A 22305-nucleotide genomic window follows, 5' to 3' on the forward strand; every position below is an offset into this window, starting at 1 on the left:
GGGCGCACCTGTGTTAGCCCACATGGGCTTGCGTGGGTTTTTGACTGGGTCTTAGGTAGGTTCCAAGTGGGCAATTTTACATGGGGGCCAGGTGTGTACCACCTGTGTTTGCCTATATGGGCTTGAACTGGTATCTGAATGGTTCTTATGTGGGTTCCACCTGGGCAACCCATGAAGACCACAGTTGTGTTTGCTCATTTAGGACTCCAAGTGGTTTTGGTGGGTCACAAGTAGCACAAGTAGAAAGTAAAAGTACACCTGTTTCACAAACCTACTAACCATTAAACATCTATACAATGTGACAGATTTTGGTAAATATTATATATGTATATTACGTACCCCCAAATATTGCACGTATTTTTGATTTATTTTTTTGCAAAAAATTGTTATACTCGAGCAATTAATTAGAGATCTCCACTTAAGTAAGTAATAATTTAATTTCTTAACTCAAACTCAAGATGTCAAAAGTGCTTAAACTTTGGCAAATTTTATTTGAACCAGGGTGAAAAAAACCCAATATCAGACAGTTTATCTTTTGACAAAGTTTATTGCACAAGACACGATAAATATGCACCCAGATTATTTAGCTGCTGCTATCTTTATCTCTCTCTGCGACCAACGTATATACGGTACTGTAGTGACAAGGCAGTACAATTAAATGCTCTTCAATTAGTTAGCAGACAGTACAATTAACCTGTGCATCCACCTTTTACCATTCATACAACAGAATAAGTCATGACTTCCTGCGAGTATATTAGCTTTGTCTTCAATTAAGGAGGCCCAGATTTCCCACTAATTCAGTTTGTGAGGAGATATCAGTATTCATGCTCTTTTTGCCATTCCTGTTACGTGGTGTGCCGTGAGATTTTTCTAAATGGGCGCCTTGACTCAGAGCCTGGGGAAACACTGCCCTAAAACACAAACAGATGTGACCTTAGGCGGACTGCAGCGCACCTGTGTATAATCCCCATGATGCCCTCTGGTTGTTCTTCCTATCCCCTCGCTACTTCAGTCCTAACTCATCCAATAACAGGAACGGTCGGGAAAAGTTTTTCATCTTTTTTTATTTCTGGTTTTGCGCAAAGGGGACAAAAAGATATACGAGTCGTTTTTAGTTTTATGTCATAAACGCCTCAGACACATTGTGCTAAACACAAATTATACCACATAAAATCTACAATCATATAGTTGTGATTGCAAAGGTGTAAAATGTAGTTTAAAAATACATATATAAAAAAGGCAGTATTGCACTAGTTATAATGCTTTATGTTTCGTACAATTTTCTACTAACTTCAATAGACTAGATTGTAGACTGTAAATCAGGTAAAGACTGTAAATTTAAATCGGAATTACAGGAGCACCTTCAGAACAAATTAGAAAAACACATTTTATTATGTAGTTTAAAATGTCATATTTTCAACTTTGACATCGGGATCATTTCTCTTGTTTACTTTTCGGAGTCAAAATAAATGCATAAATAAAAAAGAGACAAAACAATCAAGAATAGATGTCAATATTATCTCTATCGCTTCCAAACACGCACCAAAGTCCTCACTTGAACTCAAACAGTGCTCATCTTTGAACTTGACTTGTGTTTTAACGCCTCAAGCTGCCAGATCCTAACTGTGGTGTTAACACATGATCAAACATTACTTTTCTTCTGAGGTTGTCAGACTTTTACAAGCCACAATATTTGACATCGCCTATCCACTGCACCCAGTGGGTCCCCAAAGAAAACATCAAACGGTTCTATCAGATGTTCCAAGGCATTTGGTTTCCTTATAAATGTTGTGGATATCCAATCCACAGCATGCTGTATATCTCATTTACAGCATTAGAACATGTACCTAATTCTAGGGTAGTCCAAATTCTATAAGTACATGCCAAATATGATGCTTCTTCCTCAAGGTCAGAGATGCAACCACAAGATGGAAGCGCAGCAAATGACTTCCTTATTTTGGGTGTGATTGATTGTCCCCCTGACCTGTTAGACTGAAGAGGTGCTTAAGAGGAGGAAGAAGACTACGATAATTGGGCCCGGTGGTATCCAAAGCCCGGCAGGTGCGCAGAGAACTCTCCAAGCCCTGAACTCTCGAGCCCAACTTGGATTGAACTACCTCGGAGGAATGTTTTGCCGTTTTATTTCTGGCTTGTCTTTTATTGAGCAGATGAAACATGAGCGATACAGTACTTTTATTGACATTTTAGACAAGATAAATAAATTTAAAAAAAAAAAAAAAAACTATACAGGTGTCAAAAACTCTCTGAAGTGCAGACAAATAATGACTTTGAATATAAGGGTTTCATTTGTATTGCAATAATTGCTGTGCTTATGATATACTTTTGAATGAAGTACAATCTTTAACGTCAAATCTACAAAAAATACAGTATACAGCACAAGTACCCATTATTAAAGAAGGAGATTCTTTTCTGTCTTTAAAAACGATTTAATCAGGAAAATCAATGAAAGAAATGGAGATGAGGTAGCGGCGGATAAAGAGGCTCATCAAAGAAGGAGATCTAGTTAGGGCTTCAATGCCCTATAATTCGCTTTCTCTTAAAACCTTCGTCAGTGGGGGCACATGGCCAATTTGCTCCCTAAATGGCTACGTGTGAATGTGCAGATTGCTTTGCATAGCCGCTGGGAATGGGAGCTTCTTCCTCCTTTGCTTCTCCACACGGAGCCTGTGAATTGGAAAAGATCCAAAGACAGATAGGCTTAATGCGGCCTTCGCTACCTACCTAAGTCCACCAGAGCCTTTTTCCAACACGTGGCTAATTCAATCCATGCTCTCACTCAATTAACAGACTTTAATATAGTCCTTCGTCTTTATCTTTCCTAGGGACTGGGGGACCTCTATTAAGAGTTGTAGAATAATATCTGCATAAAAGGTTTATGGTGTAAGTCTCGTGGAATGTTAAGACAATGACGTGTCCCGGTGGCATTAACGGTGATCATATATGCATCCCTCATCTCTCTTTCTGGGACTTGAAGTACATGAATGTAATGTAGTGCATAAAATATTGACAACCAGCTGCTCCTGTCTTGGCTTCATTAGTCAAAATGTCCCTGATGGAGGGCAGGAATTTCCACTTGATGATGGTTTTACATCCCGGGTATGTCAGAAAGGTCCAGGACTGGTGTCACAATTGATATATTTCAAACTCAAATTAGTTTTCCCCTTTAATGTGCGCCGGAGGATCAACCAGCACATCAAGAGCCTGCGGCATTTGCTCCATTCAGTGCATGAGAAGAGGAGGACAAAACACCTGCTTACAATGCCCCGAGCAGCTGACAGTTCCTGGCAGAACATCGCCATGCTGGAGCAACTTCTTTCCCGAACTCAAATGGGTCATCAAGGGGACCTTTTTGAAAACGTGGACAACATCAAAATGGTCGTGGGATGGAGCTGTGGTGGAATAGTTCCAGGAGTGCACGAAGGTGTCAAACAGAACGCTGAGAAAATACATTAGACTCCAGGGGGATAACTTGGAAGGGAAAAACATGTAATTTGAATATGAAATGTACTCTAGCTTTTGTGATACCAGCCTTTGACACACCTTGTACAAACTATTCAGCTACATTTGTAAGCCTCACATCGATATGCTCATTCTCCTAAAAATCCAATAAGACACCAGAGTGGAATATTTTATATGAAATAATCTGCTCCAAGATCAAACTGCCACCAACATGAAAACTTGATTTACCCTAGAGTTTTAGGTAACATGTTCATCATTTTATCTACATTATCTGCTAATGAATTACAGATATCTGCAACGTATATAACAAATTGTAGATATCTGTCACTGCAAAATCATTTCATTCATTCAAGATATCTGAATAAGGACATGTAGATATCTTGAATGGAGGTGAATTAAATATATCTTGAATATATATATATCTGGAATTACGACGAATCAAAATCAAATTTTACACATCTCAGATTCGAGATATCCAGAAGTGGCTAGAGTAGCCAAATATTGTACTCAACTAAGAGTACTGTTACTTTAGATTAATATGACCCAAGTAAAAATGAAAAAATCTTCCAAATATTTACTCGAGTAAGAGAAATAAAGTACTCAGTGAAAAAAAACTACTCTAGTAAAGAGTAACTGGTGAGTAACTGCTTTTTTTGTTTTTAAATCACAGCATGAACGTCAAATATAATAAAAAACTAATAATATATGGGAGTCCACACACACCTGCCTCCATTTCAACTTTTAACTGCCCCAAAAACCAACAACACATGCATTGGGCCCTACAGAAACATTATATGCTTTATTCACTTAAATGACTGAATGAAGAAGCTATATACTGACCAGACTTATTGATATTGCGTGTGTGTGTGTGTGTGAGATAGAGAAATAGAGAGATTAAGATTACAGAATTACACATATCCACAAAGAAGCATGTTTTACTGTGATATTTGAACATAAAATAGGGCTAATGTTGCCAGATGCACTGCCAAAACAACAATAGAAACATCTGCAGCTTACTGCAAGATGTTTTCTCAAGTTAGAAGTGGTCTGAAATATCCAAATTTGGGCAGTCACAATTTAAGACTATGAAGTTGTAGCTTTTCGGAGTCTGTAAAGTAAACGCTCGTGCGCCTGTTAAATGTTGGGAAAGCTTGCCATACGTGTCGTCTCCATACATTTTGATTTTAAACATTTGTCCAAAAACTAAGTGTAAAAAGATGCTAACCCTGGTACGTAAAAACAATAAATTGTTGATGAGCGACAGACGCCTACGGGATGGGGATCTTGTGGTAGCGGGGAGTACTTGGTGTGCCATCTTCATGCATCATACTTTTCCGCAAACATTAAGTGTATCAGAAGTTAAAAACAGCAAATTGTGTTTTCCCACTCAACTTTGAAGATGCGTGACTGTGTAACGACTTTCTTTTTCAGCATTGATTTCTGCTTAATCTCCGTCCGTGCATAGCAAAAGCAAAGAAAATCTAAATAAAAAAGGAATAGCTAAACACAGTTTTTGAGCTAGATGCTTGCTGAGGTCAAGTTTCATGAGATGCTTGTTTTGTTTTGTGTTTCATTGGACTGGGGTAGAGCTGATGACCGATTTCTTTTTTTAAAATAAGTATATTAACTAGAATGACGGGTTCGGATTGCTCATATCTTTGTATTTATGAAAGTAGTTAAGTTGTAAAAGTAGCTGTACTTTTTGTGCATTAGCCCACTTTATTCTCATTAGATCACATTGATATGAGACAACTTCCTATGGTAGGTTTCTGTTCGTTACAGCAACGGTTGACGATTTCAGCAATCAGTAATTAAATCCCAGTGAACAGAGTGGAAAATGGGAGGAAGGGGGGAGGAGGGAGACTTGGGCGGTAGAGTCCCGCCCCCCCTCCCTAACCAACACCCTCCTCCTCCTCTCGTCAGCCAGGAAAGGCTTCACTCAGCTGGGGTTCGTTTCGCCCGGGGCTGGGCTCACTTGGTGGAGGTTAACTCCAGCATAAATAAGCATCTTTGGACTCATTACAGGGATTAGAGAGTAATTCGCCTGCAAGGAAGAAGACGACTGCCAAGGTTTGGTACAGTTTACGACAGTCTTATGGGGGCAAGGGCCCTGGAGATTACGAGTGGGGAAGAGATAGAAAGGCAAGCAAAAGAGAGAAGGGCCAAGGGAGAAGAGAGGCTAGCTGTCAAGTGTGTGAGTCAATCCAAGCCCCCGGCCGCCCCCTTGATCTCGAGGATGTCGGGGTGCTGTGAAAATGGATAATGGGAGCTAGAACGACCAGGCCTGTCTAGAGAGAAGTGTGATGATTGTTATAACTTTCCCTCATCTCCCTCCTCCACTTAACCGAATAAACACCCAAGAGGAGGCTCCAAATCAATTTTAATGATGTTGAAATACAATTTAGGAACAAAATACACAACAAATGCTAATTTGGCCATGATGAGAGGCATCAGGAATTCCTCCCATTATTTATTCAGCTGACTTTCTGCATTTTTCATCAGAACAAATATTCCCATTTCAACAAACACACACATATACACACTCCAAGAGAATTTAGAGCATAAATCAACACATTCTTTTATTAAAAATATGCTCTGTGGGGTTCTCGCTAGTCTGTCCAGTGCATCAAAGGCAAATAGTTCAGTCCGAAGTCCAGCCTGAGAAACGGAGGACTGTCAATGCGTGCGCATACATTAACCATTGACCATTAACGTATTCAGAAAAAAAACACAGACATCATAAAAACGTGAACTCAAACACAGTTGTGAATCAAAAGGAGGGTCAAAAATCATTACATCCTGCTCGCTCACTTTAAGATATTAATGAATCCTTAATACTATTTACGGTATCTATCTATACACAGTTGAAACCAGATGTTTACAGATAGTATATAAAAAGACACCTGTGCTTTTCTGACATTAAATCAGACTAAACCGTTCTTGTCTCACATCAATTAGGATCACTAAAAATTATTTCTACTGGCTAAATGCAAGAATAATGAGAGAATTATTATTAATTTTTTTTAGGCAATTGGTCATTACATTCTTCAAAGTCAGTAGTTCACAGTAAGATTACTATACCTTTAAACAATTTGGGAAAACCCAAAATGATAATGTCATTTCTTTGGTATTTTCATTGACAGCATTTAAGTCAGAGACACACATGTGGATGTATTTGAAATTTTCCACGCCTGAAACACACTGCTTCTTTGTGTAACTTGCGAATGTTAACAGCAATCAGCCAAGATATCAGGAAGAGAATTGTGGACTTGCACAAGTCTGGTTCATCATTGGGCGCAATTTTCAGAGGTGCCACGTTCACATTTGCTTCCATCTAATGCCTGGCAGACACCTTTATTTTGACAGGCTCCAGTTGTGTTGCCTCTACCCCACATTTGGGACAAGTGATGCAACTGTTTGCAATACTATGACTTTTGATACAGTAGTAGCAGAAAACATGCAGACAACCAACTTTATGAGGCATGGTCGGCCACTCGCCACACAGCGTGCATTCTTGCCACGCACCCCCTTTATCCTGTGCACCGTCCACACCACATCTGTCCCCCCCGAACACAATGGAATATATGGTAGCCTTAAGTTTCTTTGTGTTGATGAGTGGCAAAAGGAAAATGAGGAACTCCGCAAACCCGTGCCACAGCAGCTCACGATTCATATATTGGTATGTAATGTCCCGGGTCACGTTTGGCTTGCTAAAAACTGCTTGCGCTCTAATGATTCTTTCAGCCAGGACTGGGTGGTGACCTTTCCTGAGGAACACAAGAAAATTGACAAGGCTTACAAGACGGGCAACTCCGGAAATTAGAGTCAGGGAATTGCGGAGGGTCTTTTTGTAACCTTCAGAAACTGGGCCTCCTGAAGTCAACCCAAGGCACAGTCGGAGGTTATGGGATCGCTCGTGAAGCCAACGAGGACCTACTGTTAGCAGAACCAGAGCCAACTTCTGCCTCTGGGACAGAGGCTTGTAGTGGTTAGATGAGGACAGGGTGTTGTGGTAGCGTAGGCTCAGTAAAGACTGACCAACTGTGGTACTGTCAGGATACAGAGTAAACCTCCACAGGAGCAGCTGGAGCAAAGCCTTCAGTTCAGGTTCCAGAGGTGTGAGAAGGCCTGGGTGGAAATTCTGGAAGCAATGGGAGAACTGGGTCCACAGCAGCTGCTCCAGGGCTGAGTCGAGCTCGAGAGCATCCAGCTGGGTGATGCGCAGGACAGGGATCAGTGGGTCAGAAGTGGTTTCTGTGAGAGATCCTCCTACCTGGATGTCCTCCTTTTCCATACCTGCTAGAAAACACAACAAATGTCAATCTTTTTTCACAACTTAACATTTTAACAGAGAGATCAGAGAGGCTTTCTTTAGTTGTGGATACGCAACATGCCGAAGTGACTATTCAAAGTTGCCAACTAATTGAGTGGAGAAAACTTTTACATGACTTGATGTCAATTTCAAAGCAGCAGCACCACAACAGCAGATCTATTTAATAAGCAACACTTAGGAAAGTACCTACAGAGTCAAACAAGTACGGAACAACTTGGTTGTCGGGAGGATCGGGGCCCTTGAAGTGAAGGCCATCTTGTTTGGTGGGCTATTTTCTCCTCATACATACAGAGGGAAATCACTTTTCACATATAAAACCCATCCTTAATGCAACCTTTGAGCTGTGCAATCCAAAGGAACGGGTAGGGAGGGGTCTTCGTCTCTCTCCAGTGTATAAACACACACAATCCAAGAAACACACACGGCGAAGCCCGGGGCTCCTGGTGCCTGCAACCTCTGGAGATAGGAGTGTGTATACAAATCACATCACGAGAGATTAGGCTAACGGCACAGTCTCTGGTACACCGTAAACATCTGCCAAATGTGGAACAATCTTCCTCTCCCCGGAGTCAACTCCATATGGGATCGCGCCATTGTGACGTCTGGGCTATTTTGTGCCGCAAAGCGCTCTCGGTTCCCCAGTTTTTATCTGGCCTTTCCTCAACTGAAACGCTTAGGATGTGGGCGACTAACTAACACAAGAAGAGACAGAGTAAAAGAGTGACAGAGTGAGCGAGAGAGAGGCCCTTTTTGACAGTGGCTTTTGTGTCTCGCTGAACAGGATTTGTCATGAGGCTTTTGATATTTCAGTGGGGTAAATATGGCAGTTTTGACAGAAAGAGAGGGAGATGATGGTCACTTTAGAAGGCTCAGAGGTGGAAGAAAAAAAAAAAAGATCTAATGTAATGTGTAGCAATGGTTGGGTCCAATCCGTGTATTCATGATGTTTCAATGGATGGAAGATTTACCATCCAACGAAGTCAGAATTAGCAATACAAAATGGCAAATGGTGGGGGGGGGGGGGGGGGAAGTGAATTTGTGTTAAGTAAGCAGGTGTGACAAATTCATTGAGGTGAATTTGAAAGGCTGCCATGTTTAGTGACTAGAACCTCGCCTGTGACGGAAGAGGAGTTTGGATTAAAAAAAGTAGCCTCAAAGTGTGTTCAACCAATAAACAGGCTTCAATTGTTTAACTTAATCTTAAAGTTTTGCCTTGATGTGAAAAAAGTGCAGATTATGTGGCGTGTGTGTCTGGACTATTTACAGTATGTTTGTCAAGAGTAGCCTTGATCCATGGGGAGCGCTAATACGGCGATAACGTAATCTATCAATCCGTCGCCACGCATGCGCGCGCACACACGCACGCACACACAGTTGCACAAACACACATAGCCAGGTGCTGAAAATCCCCACCACAGCATCAACAACAGCACTGCTAGGAGGAGTAAACCCAGCCGGGTCCAATACTCTTTTCAAAGCCTTTTATCGAGCAGTTTACAAGTTATGAATGAATATGTTTTATTTGTGAAAACACTGTATTGACAGCTACCTATCAATAGTAATGTGACTATTGTCAAGAGTCTGTCAATATTAATGTAATTATGATGTAGTGGGATTTGAGGGATAGCGCAGAGTCGGGGGGCCAAGTTACATCTCCGGCCCACTGCCATATCAATAGCTGGGGATTACTATTGACAGTTTCCTTTCAGACTTGCAGCACTTGCCAGATATATAACGAGCAGACACTTCAGTCAATGCTGGAGTGCCTATAAAAATTAAGCATTTGAATTTACAGGGCTTATACTGTGGACATCTAAAAATCCATGGTTCTTGTGTAATAGTCAAATGTCACATACCGTTTTGGAGTACAGGGCTTCCGAGCCATATTGTATAGCAGTTGCACAAAAAGAAGTGGAAGCTCACTAGTACAAAATCACACATACATGTGGTCGACTTACTTAATAATTCTCTTGCGGGTCAGCCAGGCAACCAATCAATCCAGACTCAAAACACCATCGTTTGCAGAGTCACAAGGCTAGGTGGAAAAGGTCAGGAATGCTAAACAGGACAAAAAAAAAAGAAATTCTAGCAGGGATGTGATAAAACCTTTTTAAAAGTATTTAGTTTATTGTGATTCAGGTCGGATGAGAGTTGTTTCTTCCCGTGTGCATGCTGTTCAGACAAAAGATGAGTGCAGATACTCAAGGCTGAATGGCATGGCTGACTGACAAAAACAACAATCTCCAATCTACAGCGGGAACACAGCGCAATATTGCTCCAAGCTAAATAGGGCTATGACCGGTGTGATGAAGGCAGATGCCAGGCAACAAAAAGCACACAGAAGCCTCCCAGCTGCCCCAGTCCTCTAAAAAGTCTGCTTCAATCACCCACAAGAAAAATGGAGCAGCAAAAGGACTGATTAAAAAGACAGATATGTCAGACAAGGCATCATAAAACCCCCAGCTGTGGTGGGGTGCTACTGTTTACTGATACAGTGAAAGAGGAAAAACTGGAGGCAAAGATGGCTGAAGAGGAAAAAAATGGGGGGACGACGACAGATAGGAGCTGACCTTGAGACTGACGGTCACAATAAAGAACATTCCTGGAGCATATCTGCCATAGTGAGATGCAAGGCATCCAGGGAGTACCCGAAAGGCAGAGGAAGACCCCACTTTCTTCTTGACCTTTGGTGTCTAGGGACGGGATGGGGGTGTTAAGAGCAGGGGGTTAAAGGAAACTGGGGGATGCTAAAAAGGCAATTCCATTTTGCTTCACAAATTAGAGACAGACTGATATGTTTTTTTCACGGCCCATACAGATACCGATTATTAGTAGTAAGGGAGGCCGATAACCGATATTTGGAGCAGATATTCATTTGCAATAAAGGGAAAATATTGGAATCAAAATTCTGAATAGTACAAAGTCCAACACTTTGTTTAAATGCTTTTCAGCATTTTTTTTTTCTTGAACAGCTTTTCAGATTTTCAACAGGTTTAGACAAGAGAACTCCTCATTTTAAAAATCTAACTAAAAGTCCAGTAACCCAGTTCTGAATTGATCACCGATCAGCTGTGGGATTTAAAAACAAACAAACAACAACAACAAGAACAAAAAAACTATAATAAAAAATAAGGCCCATACCGATATGCGTCAAAATGCCGAATACCGGCATTCTGGCTGACAGTCTCCACTTTGCTGCAGCAGCCAGTGTTTTTGCTGCCCTCAGTCTCATCTTGAATTAACTGTGTCTGCTTACTGTGGAAGTAAATAAGGGCGACCCTTCTCCATTTTTGTTGTTTGTTAGTGTGTCATGCTACGCTGCATGGCATGGCTTTTACAGTTTCCTGTGACTACTGACAGGGTACTTATTAGCCAAGAGCTGCTAATGTCCTCGCTATGAAAACGAATGAGGACATCAAACTCAAAACTTTTAAAAGAGTCATGTCATACGGCCGACCAAATGCATTGCGCAGATGCTAAGATTTCCCAGGCGGTAACCAGACTAATTGTTATGAGTGTGTTTCATGAAAAATGAATGTGTGCAAATGCACAGAGGGGTCTTCGAGGCGTCTCTGTGCATTCACACACTAATGCTCGATCAAGACTCCTCTCTTTCTCTAATCACCCAAGACTCCTTTGAGCCATGGGGTAAGGCCAACATTAACATCTGGACACCAAGAGAATATACATTAGTTACAACATAACATTTGACATGCAAAAATTTTTTTATGCTTTACTCAATCTACTATGCTTGGAAGGTAAAGGTATATCTAAATGATAGGTACATCTCAATAAATGGTAGAAAATGCAATGTATTTCAGTACTCATACAGTATATAGATTCATTAAACACTTTTCAAAAATCCTTTTCAAAAGAAAAAAATTCCTCCCTAATTTCTACATTAAAAATTATTTAAATTGTTTCTTGATTGTTTGTTACGTAATATTCTAGTTTCAAGAGATGGGGAATTTGGGGTTTTTGTTTGCTGTAACTTATAATGTAGGGCGGCAATTAACAATCATTTTAATAATCGATGAATCGGTTGAATGTTTTTTTGATTAATCAGATAAAAAAAATAACATTTGTTAATTTCCATCCCTTTATTGAAAAAGTTCGACAATATTTTAAATTTTCAGTGCAGAAAAGTGTAGAAACAGGTTGCTGCATGAACATCGCAGAGTTCTTAAAGTAATTAATTAAGAATAATTCAAATAAAATAAAATAAAATGTTGAAGTCAAATAGCTTTGCAATAGGCCATGGACCAATGCACAAAAAATGACTAATGTATGCTATACAATATTTACCAGCGGTAGTACTTTTTTTTTTTTTTAATTAAAGTGCAGACAAACTTAGTAGGTTAACCTGCTCATTAACAATCCTGCCAGACTTCAAGAAAGTACAACTGGGAGTGACAACGTAAGAGTCGATCTTATAGCAAGAAAGTTTGACCTCTTATTTGGAGACGTAATCGCCATCTACTGTGTGTATCGCTCTCAAAACTGCACACGTTCACTCCATCGTGGTTTACGCCGTAGTTGAGCTCGTTTGCTTGTCGTCACTGAAGCCATCATTTATTTGTAACCTTTCTTTATCCCGGTAAGGCAATGGAGAACACTTTCTTTTGTCATGCCAACCTGGCAGCAAACAGCAGTAGAGCATTATTTTAATGACTTTTACATTTTGAATTGAACTACCTAACGAAATTAAACTTGACACTATTCTAATTTATTGAGATGTACATGTATGTGCGCCCTCGCGATGTACATGTTTTGCACTGTGTAAAAATGTAATGTCATGTTTTACATTATATTCACATTATTGGTGAATGTAGAAATCTATGTAAACCTGACGTAAAATGTTTATTGTTAGAGTGAATCAAATCAACGGACCAACTAAATTATTACACATAAGAGTAAAATATATAATATAAACTATGCCCTGTAGGAACATATATGTGGATATATATCCCATGACATGTTTTCATTTCTGGTAAAAACCCATCATGACCCCAGATTAAGATTACAATGCCATTTTACTTGAATGACACACTCATTGGACACAAACAACAACAAAATACATTGAGAGATCCTAAACGTTAAGCTCCAGAGGCGTGTGTTTTCATCTGAGTCGCATTCCACGCTCTCCTTAAAATTGCTTTGTCTCCTGGTTTAAATTTATTTTTTTTTTTTTTGGCACCCATCAGTCTTCAAAAACCTTAAATCTGCTCCATTTTGATAATAAGGAAAAGAGCATTATTAGATAATCACAGAGGGGATTAGCCTATGTGAAAGCAGCGCATTCAAAGCCACTGGCGGAAGAAAAAAAAAAAAGAAAGGCAGCTATAATCGCAGGACCGATAAGAGTATAGAGGAGTGATGATTGGAATGAGAAATGATGAAGTGAATAGTCCAAAATCAATAAGATCAATTTTGCCTTGAAACTCCATGTCGGAGACTTTGATCCCTGGCATTGATTACGGGAGGAGTGTGACAAATATTGTGCAAGTAACGCAGCCACAGCGGCAGTTTACGGTGCAGCATAACATTGGACTCAATGCTAGCATTCTCGTGGTGGTCTCATTAATCTCGGGGGGCAAATATAACAAAAGCCGACAATACTAAATTTGACAGTACTGACAAAAAGGTCGATGTTGTCGGCACGTACATACACTTATGCAATTCAAAACAAGCAGGGCGTGCTGGAGCAGAGTACGTATTACGTATGGGATTTAATAATAAAAAAAACACCTCGTTTCCGAGTGACAGAAGGTAAATATTTACCCATTTCACGGTGTAAAAGGTAAATTCAATGTGTACGAGGAATTCTTCTGTAATCCTGACAAACGACACCGAGTATTTCCGGGTAGCAAACATAGATCCCGCCTTATAAAAGGATTGGCTCAATGGTGTGATGAAACGTCACAAATAAGCGTCACTCTAGGGAAATGTAGCCAATCAGGTCACGGAACGTCAACGCGACGGTAAACTTGTATTGAGAGCGTGTCCTTAAAAATCAAATGTATTGTACTTTTTCTGTTGTGGTAACCACACATAGAGACCATGTTATAAACGAATGCAGTGCTCAAAAGATAACCGTTTGAAATGCACAGCAACTGACAGAAACTGTCTCGAGATGTGCTACTGTTGTTTACCACGCCACTATGAGTGTTTGCTCCTTCAGCTTCACGAAAGCCCAGGCACAAAACAACAACAACTTTACACTCATGAGGATAAAAAGGCAGTTGCTTTACGTTAAGCCTGCCCCCCTGAAACAACTTTTAAAGGAATTCAAAATACTGCACGAGCAAAGGTTGAGATGCCTGCAATTGGACAAAACTGCAAGGCCAGACGTGATGCTGACAGGTAAGAAGATTGGACACTTCATTAGGTACACCTGCAGTTTGAGCTGATTAGAAAGTACTGCCTTTACAACTATAGCAATGATCAATTTTGAGATTTACCGTATATTATTTGAACGATAGTGACATTATTACGATTATTATTTTAATATGCATGTAAAGTCAACGAATAATTCCTCCTTCATCTCTCAGATTGATAGTAGGCTACATCTTTCTTCCTAAATTACACCACTTGGAAAGCTGATTTTTCCATCACTTTCAAACTCTTTTAAAGTCTTTCAGAATTGTTACAAAAATGTCTTCTGTTTACTCAAGCTTAGTTAAAAATGTTCAAAACTGAATTTAAAACGTGAGTAAAAATAAATATTTTTCTAATCATGGTAGGTGTACTTGTGCAGGATGTGGAGAAGTTTAAAAAATATTGTGAGAAATCTGTAATAATCTAAACAGTTCATTCGTAAATCAGCAATCATTGTACAATATCGTCATATAAAGACAAGTAGCCTACGGTACTGTACTGGCAGCCATTCGGTACCATGATTGTCATGTGTAATGCTGATAAACATGATAAATGTTGATAATTTGGCAGGTTTTTCAACTTGATTATACCTGCCCTGGATGATATCGAATAGCCTACATTTAGAACATTCTATTGAGATAAGGGGATATTGTCTTCTTTGCTGTTTACAAAGTACAAAATGTATTCCAACTTAATTAAGAGCTAGATTAATTTTATTCCAGGCCTTGTCTATTAATTTGGACATTTCCGAGGTTTATGTCAAAATCCATTTCCTGTATTAGGATTGGAACCCCTTCTTATCGTGGTGGAGGGGTTTGTGTGTCCCAATGATCCGAGGAGCTAAGTTGTCTGGGGCTTTATGCCCCTGGCAGGGTCACCCATGACAAACAAGTCCTAGGTGAAGGACCATAAAAAGCACGGCTCAAAGACCCCTTATGGTGACGACAAAAAATGGACTCAGGTTTCCCTTGCCCGGACGCGGGTCACCGGGGCCCCCCTCTGGAGCCAGGCCTGGAGGTGGGGCTCGAAGGCGAGCGCCTGGTGGCCGGGCCTGCTCCCATGGGGCCCGGCCGAGCACAGCCCAAAAGGGTAACGTGGGTCCCCCTTCCCATTGGCTCACCACCATGGGAAAGGGCCATAGGGGTCGGGTGCATTGCCCCATGGGGGCAGGCCCGGCCACCAGGCGCTCCCCTTCGAGCCCCACCTCCAGGCCTGGCTCCAGAGGGGGGCCCCGGTGACCCGCGTCCGGTCAAGGGAAACCTAGATCCATTCATTTTGTCCGTCATGGGGGTTTTTGGAGCTGTGCTTTGTCTGGTCCCTCACCTAGGACCTGTTTGCCATGGGTGACCCTACCAGGGGCCTGAAGCCCCAGACAACTTAGCTCCTAGGATCATTGGGACACACAAACCCCACCACCACGATAAAGTGACGGCTTCCAGGAGGGGAGCACTTGAGACATATTCAGGTAATACAAAAAAAATGCACTGTTGTAGTATTTGCTTCCAAACAGCACTCTGGATTCAGCATTTATTTAAAAAAGCAAGAAGAACATGAAGAAAAGTACTAACCAAATGAGCTGATTTTGTGTAGCATAATTTACTACCATCATCTATTGTTATTGGGTTACCATACATCCAATACAAATGCACGAACATCCTCTTCCCTGTGACATGGTCATAAGGAGATGACCTCTGTTCTGTCAGACAAATGGCAGGAGGAAGTGCAGCGGGCCGCTTTCATAAAGCTGTGGCACTTGTAACAGGTGGCAAATTACATTATGTTTCCATCTGAGTGGCACAGATCAGGAACACTGATCCAAACTCAAATGTAAAAAAAGCAAGCTTTCTAATCATCAGGATTGTCTTGTGACATAATTTAGGGACAGAATGTAGTCTGTGTGAGCTGGGCTGTGCATCAAAGGAAGTGTAACAAGGTTTTATATACGGCTTTTGGTCAGCCGGGCCCATTCAAAGACCTTCTTAACAAGGTTATGTGTTTAGATCCCAGCAGCTCCCTTGTCCTGAAGCCTGACGCGAACACTTTATCATAAAGCTTTTCCACTGAAAAAGAAGCAGTCATTCAACCCACTTTAGGTTTGTTCTTTCCTAACTATCACATGTTCAGCTTTTCCTTGTATCTGAAATTGTAAACCTAAATTGAAGATTGTTTCAATTTTCAAGTTCATAACGCATAATAGAATGTCATGACCTCAAATTTGACCGTCATTGTGAAGCTACTCACCATGTAGTTAGTTACATGTTGTTGTTTTTTTTAAACAGAATTACTCAAAAACAATTTAAAGGCGACATATTACACTTTTTTAACTATAGCCTCACCACAATACACACTTAAAGTGAGCGCCCATAGAGATTCCATTGCATTATAACTGATGGATGCAGCACTTCATCACCAAGCAGTTGAATTACATTTGTCAATTTGTGTAGTGCATGATATAATTAAAAACAAATGCCCACCACACTCCGGCCCACAAGTTGGGCAAAACAATATTATAACGTTATTATTAGACGCAAATGCTGTTAACCCTGTTAGTTAAGGCTAATCTGTGCTAACACTGCAGCTGTGTTTACCTTGGTCTTTTACATTTTAATTAATTCATGAATTAAACCTTTATTAATCCAGGTAACATAATTGAGAACACATTCTCATTTGCAATGCCGACCTGGACCATGACGATAAATGACAGTGCTTCGGCAGCTGCTTCAAGGCGGCTCTTTCGCAATGGAAAGGTGTCTGTCCACCCTGGCTGTCAAGTCATTGGTCAAAAAAACTCCATTTGGGGCTAGTTATTGTGTCTGTTACAAAACAGTGGAGCGGAAGTGCAGAATGGCTCGCTCATTGATACATTTTCGGAAATAAGCAGATGACAAAAGATTTACTTTGGTTTTGTAATGTCACACTGATGGGTGGGCAGACACTCCAGAGACCCTATTTTTATGGAATTATGTGATATGTATAGTAGAAGTCAATTTTTCATATGTTCCCTTTCAGAGGTTTTCCTAAAACGTTGTCGAAGAGAGGGGTGTGTACCAAAATAATAATTTGTAAAGTTATGCTCCACCTACTGAGTATTATTCCTAATAGTTAGTAGCTAAATAAGGTAACTGTTAGTTACCATTGGTTCTTATTAAAGTCGAATTTACAGGTGTACTTGATAAATTGGCCAGAAGAAGGCAACTCAATCAAAACAATAACTCATAAAATCAGTTGAAACTGACTTTACAATATGAACCTTGTTGATTTGTTGATCTTTCATAGCTTATGCAGGATCCTAAATAAATGGAGACTGCTTGATGGGATACAGTGTGGTTGTCACATTTCTCTTCTTATTAAAAGCATGATTTTTCTTTTAGATCTTTTATTTTATTAGCAAGGCTTTTTGTTTATATTATCTCTAGGCTTTTGTTTTGGCTGGTAGCAAACATTTGAAAGATTAATGCCAATTCAATACCCCCTCTTGCACATGATAAAAGTAGGGCAATCATTATGTCAAGAAACCAGCAAAGTCCTTCAAACAACAAGCCTGTGGTTATAATGATGCATTATTCAATAAGACAGTGGAGGCACGAGTGGCATCAGCGCTGCACCCCTGGATCTTGATAATGCGTTCTCTCACCTTCCCTTCTAATGCGACATTTACATTACGTTTCCGGTTGCTATCGCAGCCTAATTTGGGTGAAACGTGGTGCGCTGTGGGATTTTTACGCATTTTTTCTTCTATAATCCAAGCAAGACCTACAAAACTTGAATACAGCACACTATACTTTGGGCAAACGTTCATGTACCCCTTCCAAACTGCGTGCGCCATCAGACCGTAGTAGAACACAATGCGTGTATTGCACCGGGCCCCTCAAATCAACAGACAATGTTATGTGCCGTGATTTAATGGGACAAAACGGCTACCATGAAACCAGAACCATGAAAACATGGTAAAATGGGACAAATCTTGCATAGCAGAACAGATATGTTTAAGAGAGATTTTTTTTCTCTCTATACACAAAACATGTACCAAAAATATACTGAGCTGTTTAAGTTTAATAGGATCACCATTAGTCACCAAGGTGAAGACTATTCTTCCCGGGGTCGAAAAAAATAAATACAATTTACATAAATACAACAAATAAACAAAAACAACAGCAAAGGTGGGAAGATAAGAAAGTGCATTTTCATTAACTCAAGAAGCATAACTAAACAAACAATAGTGCATTTGTTCTGGGTAGAGGCAAAGTAAAGCGAACACCCATGGCTTGTCTTGTGGCATAGCTATGTCTCGCATTTGTGTGTTTCAGCTTTAACAATGAATTCTTGGGTTTTCTACCGTAATAAATGTTACACAAAAATGTCACCAGACTACATGCCAGTCTTTGTTCCACCATCATCCATGACAAGCCCTCATGCATACACTCAAAATTCCTTAATCTGTGTAGCCTAGTGCTAGTTGTGCTGCCCTATTCTGAGGGATTTGCATCTTTTGCAAATCCTGTTTTGAAGAACCGGACCATGTTGTACGGCAGTAGTATAGACAAGACAAAGCTAACGAATGCAATACCAGTTTGAAGATTGAATCAGAGAACAAGTGTATAGCCCTTCTTGTCAGTGAACTATTAAAGCACATCCTAGGGACAATTTTTATTCATTTGCGATGACCACAATAGTGTCTGATTAATACACACACCTAATAATCTGACCTCTCTAACTTGTTCAATAAAAGTACCATGCAATTCTAGATGTTCTTTGTTTTTGAGACATTCATCTTTAGCCTATTTTCACAGACCAAATTCGAAACTAAAATGAGATCTTCTTGCAGCATCTTGTTGACAGACGCAGCATCTTTGGAAGAAACATGCATTGTAGTGTCATCAGCATAGATTTCCATAGGTGCATTTTTCTATACAGTCCATCCATCCATCCATTTTCTGAGCCGCTTCTCCTCACTAGGGTCGTGGGCGTGCTGGAGCCTATCCCAGCTGTCATCGGGCAGGAGGCGGGGTACACCCTGATCATGACCAATTGCCAGCCAATTGCAGGGCACATAGAAACAAACAACCATTCGCACACACAGTCATGCCTACGGGCAATTTAGAGTCTCCAATTAATGCATGTTTTTGGGATGTGGGAGGAAACCGGAGAAAACCCACGCAGGCACGGGGAGAACATGCAAACTCCACACAGGCGGGGCTGGGGATTGAACCCGGGTCCTCAGAACTGTGAGGCTGACGCTCTAACCAGTCGGCCACCGTGCCGCCTTTCTATACAGTGCATATGGGAAATCATTAACATCAATTGAGTACAATAGCTGAGCTGTGGTCCCAAAAATGTCGAATGGACTGTACCGTGGGTTACCTGTACTGTCCCACCCCTAATGGTCATCCCATTTTGTCCACGGTGGCCTGAAATGTGATTGCCATGGCCGTCGGGAACATCATGTAAACGTAGCATGAGCAAAGTACTGCTCTCCGACTCGACATGCTTAGAAGGCAATAGATTGCTGGTGTGGATTGAAAACGTCAGTTAACTGTCCTCAGAGGGGTGTCACTCTTAGAGAGTAAAAGAAGCACCACCTGCTCTGTTAGGTTATTGACTCTGCCACCCCACATATGGCCCAGTTAAACCACATATTCTTCATCTCAATGGACCAACACACAGCTCAATAAAACAGATGTCTCCTGATCCTGCCATCCAATATGTCTGGGGAACTTTCATTATTTCCCCACTGAGGTGATCAAGGGAATTGAGGATGTGTGTGTGTGTGTGTGTGTGTGTGTGTATGCACGTTTTTTTTTTGGGGGGGGGGGTTGGGCGGTGTCGTTGATTCATTTGCTTATAGCTTGTTTCTATTTTAATTCCATAGTGGTAGTTTCAAAATTGTTTTCATTGATGACCGTGGGTGGAGCGAAAACTACATATCTTTGTTCCTCGCTCACAAGCGCTCTCTCGGAGGCGGTTGTCGAGTTGGATGGCTAACGAAATTAAATTCTCGAGGGAAGTGGGTTCGTCCCTGGTCGTGAGCTCGTCCTTGAGTTGTTCTGATAACCCCTTGAAACCCCCTTACCGCTGTGTCGTCCCACCCGCATTCACTCGCGAGTATCCAGAAATCAATTGAGTAAGATGCCATGGAACTCGAACCTTGGGTGAGAGCTAGGAGGCGCCAAGTGGCTTACCTACCGTTCACGGGGTGATCGAAAACATTCTTGAGTTTGGCCATAAAGGAGTCTAGTGATGTGAGTACTGGGGAGGAGTTATGCCAAAGCGCAGGGGCCCATTTGGCAGCTCTTCCGCTCAGGAGGTTGATGATGTATGTGACTTTAGATCTGTCGGTAGGATAGCTCAGCGGTTGTAGGTCGAATACTAATGTGCAGTTTAGTAAAAATTGATTACATGAACTGAGGTCCCCCGAGTAAGGTTCAGGAGGAGGAACGTGAGGCTCTTTGTACGGGAGGCGGGGTTGGTCAGAGGCTACGGGCTCAGGAGGAATACGCACGGGAGCATTGCTGAGGTGGCTCTGGGAGGACAGGAGGGATACTTGTTGTGTAAGGGTGTTTAGTAATTCCATGATCTCGCGGAGGGCTTTGTCCTCTCTGCTTATATGAGCGCCCTGGTGGGCGAGCGCTTCCCTCAACGCTTCTGTAGTTGCTGAGTCCATCATGGCCCGAGTATTCTGTCATGTTTCGAAATTGTATATGAATTGGATTGGACCCAAGAGCAGACTGAGGCGGAGGGAGTAGATTTAGAATGGTTTATTGCGGGTTGGCTCAGCGTAAGGATATCCAAAGCGAGGTGGTGGACTGTCGGGACAAGGAGTGAGCAGGAAGCGGGAACCTGGAAGTACGAGAGTCGGCCGGTGAGTCACCAACAAGTGTCAATACTCAGGTGACGACGTCCCGGAACTGACAGGCTTATATGCAGGCAGTGATGAGTGCTAATTAAAGACTGGTGCGCAACCAAGGTGATGCTGATAGCTGGAGAGAGAGAGAGAGAGAGAGAGGGGGGGGGGGGGGGCAGGGTGCAAAGCGCCACCCAAGCTCCAAAGGAGGAACTGCAGGGCACAGATCATGACAGATGGACATCTAAACTGCAACAAGACAAGGAGGGATATTTATGAAATATTTTATTTTATTATGTATTTAAGAATAAAGTGTCAATCATGTTTTTTTTATTGTTTAATTAAATCAAGACTAGAATGATGTCATGACTACTTTGTGTGAGCTGGGTTCAATAATGGCCAGGCTTTTTGGACGAGCTTGTCTGAATTTTCACTTGCAAAAGTAGTTACAATCTATTATACAGCACATGCAAGTACAACCCCAATTCCAATAAAGTTGGGACGTTGTGTTAAACATAAATAAAAACAGAATACAATGAATTGCAAATGATGTTCAACCTCTATTTAATTGAATACACTATAAAGACAAGATATGTAATGTTCAAACTGATAAACCTTATTGTTTTTAGCAAATAATTCATTAACTTAGAATTTTATGGCTGCAACACGTTCCAAAAAAGCTGGGACAGGCTCATGTTTACCACTGTGTTACATCGCCTTTTCTTTTAACAACATTCAATAAACGTTTGTGAACTGAGGACACTAATTGTTGAAGCTTTGTAGGTGGAATTCTTTCCCATTCTTGCTTAATGTACAGCTTCAGCTGTTCAACAGTCCGGGCTCTCCGTTGTCGTATTTTACGCTTCATAATGCGCCACACATTTTCAATGGGTGACAGGTCTGGACTGCAGGCAGGCCAGTCTCGTACCTGCACTCTTTTACTATGAAGCCACGCTGTTGTAACACGTGCAGAATGTGGTTTGGCGTTGTCTTGCTGAAATAAGCAGGTGCGTCCATGAAAAAGGTTTTGCTTGGATGGCAGCATATGTTTCTCCAAAACCTTTATGTACTTTTCAGCATTAATGGTGCCTTCACAGATGTGTAAGTTACCCATGCCATTGGCACTAACACAGCCCCATACCATCACAGATGCTGGCTTTTGAACTTTGCGTTCATAACAGTCCGGATGATTCTTTTCTTCTTTGGCCCGGAGGACACGACGTCCACAATTTCCAAAAACAATTTGAAATGTGGACTCGTCGGACCACGGAAC

General features: G+C 41.2%; 2 protein-coding genes across 13 annotated transcripts in view; one reads left to right on the forward strand and one right to left on the reverse strand.

Annotated features, from left to right (window-relative positions):
* Positions 1-5843: 5843 nt before the first annotated feature.
* Positions 5844-13716, reverse strand: pex2 (peroxisomal biogenesis factor 2). 5 transcript variants are annotated; one of them, XM_061758686.1, is made up of 3 exons: positions 13595-13716; positions 9772-9871; positions 5844-7776 (listed from the first exon to the last, which is right to left on the reverse strand). In XM_061758686.1, exon 3 carries the CDS (start codon positions 7772-7774, stop codon positions 6815-6817), a length of 960 nt encoding a protein of 319 aa, XP_061614670.1. In that variant the 5' UTR covers positions 7775-7776; positions 9772-9871; positions 13595-13716; the 3' UTR covers positions 5844-6814. The 5 variants fall into 5 exon arrangements, with proteins under 5 accessions (XP_061614670.1, XP_061614669.1, XP_061614668.1 ...); XM_061758685.1 differs by having other exon boundaries at positions 5844-7779; XM_061758688.1 differs by lacking the exon at positions 9772-9871 and having other exon boundaries at positions 7110-7247; positions 7336-7779; positions 13595-13695.
* A 49-nt stretch (positions 13717-13765) lies between these two features.
* Positions 13766-22305, forward strand: part of LOC133470364 (paramyosin-like) — a 127561-nt gene continuing 119021 nt past the window's right edge. For 3 of the 8 annotated variants that reach the window (XM_061758676.1, XM_061758678.1, XM_061758681.1), the window contains exon 1: positions 13769-14176. In XM_061758676.1, the coding sequence (XP_061614660.1) occupies positions 14130-14176 (47 nt within the window). In that variant the 5' untranslated portion in view covers positions 13769-14129. Of the gene's footprint in view, positions 14177-22305 lie in introns of all 8 variants that reach the window. The other 5 variants (XM_061758675.1, XM_061758674.1, XM_061758679.1 and 2 more) reach the window with 3 other exon arrangements.

The sequence above is a fragment of the Phyllopteryx taeniolatus genome, chromosome 20 (genome assembly GCF_024500385.1).
Source record: "Phyllopteryx taeniolatus isolate TA_2022b chromosome 20, UOR_Ptae_1.2, whole genome shotgun sequence".
NCBI lineage: Eukaryota > Metazoa > Chordata > Actinopteri > Syngnathiformes > Syngnathidae > Phyllopteryx > Phyllopteryx taeniolatus.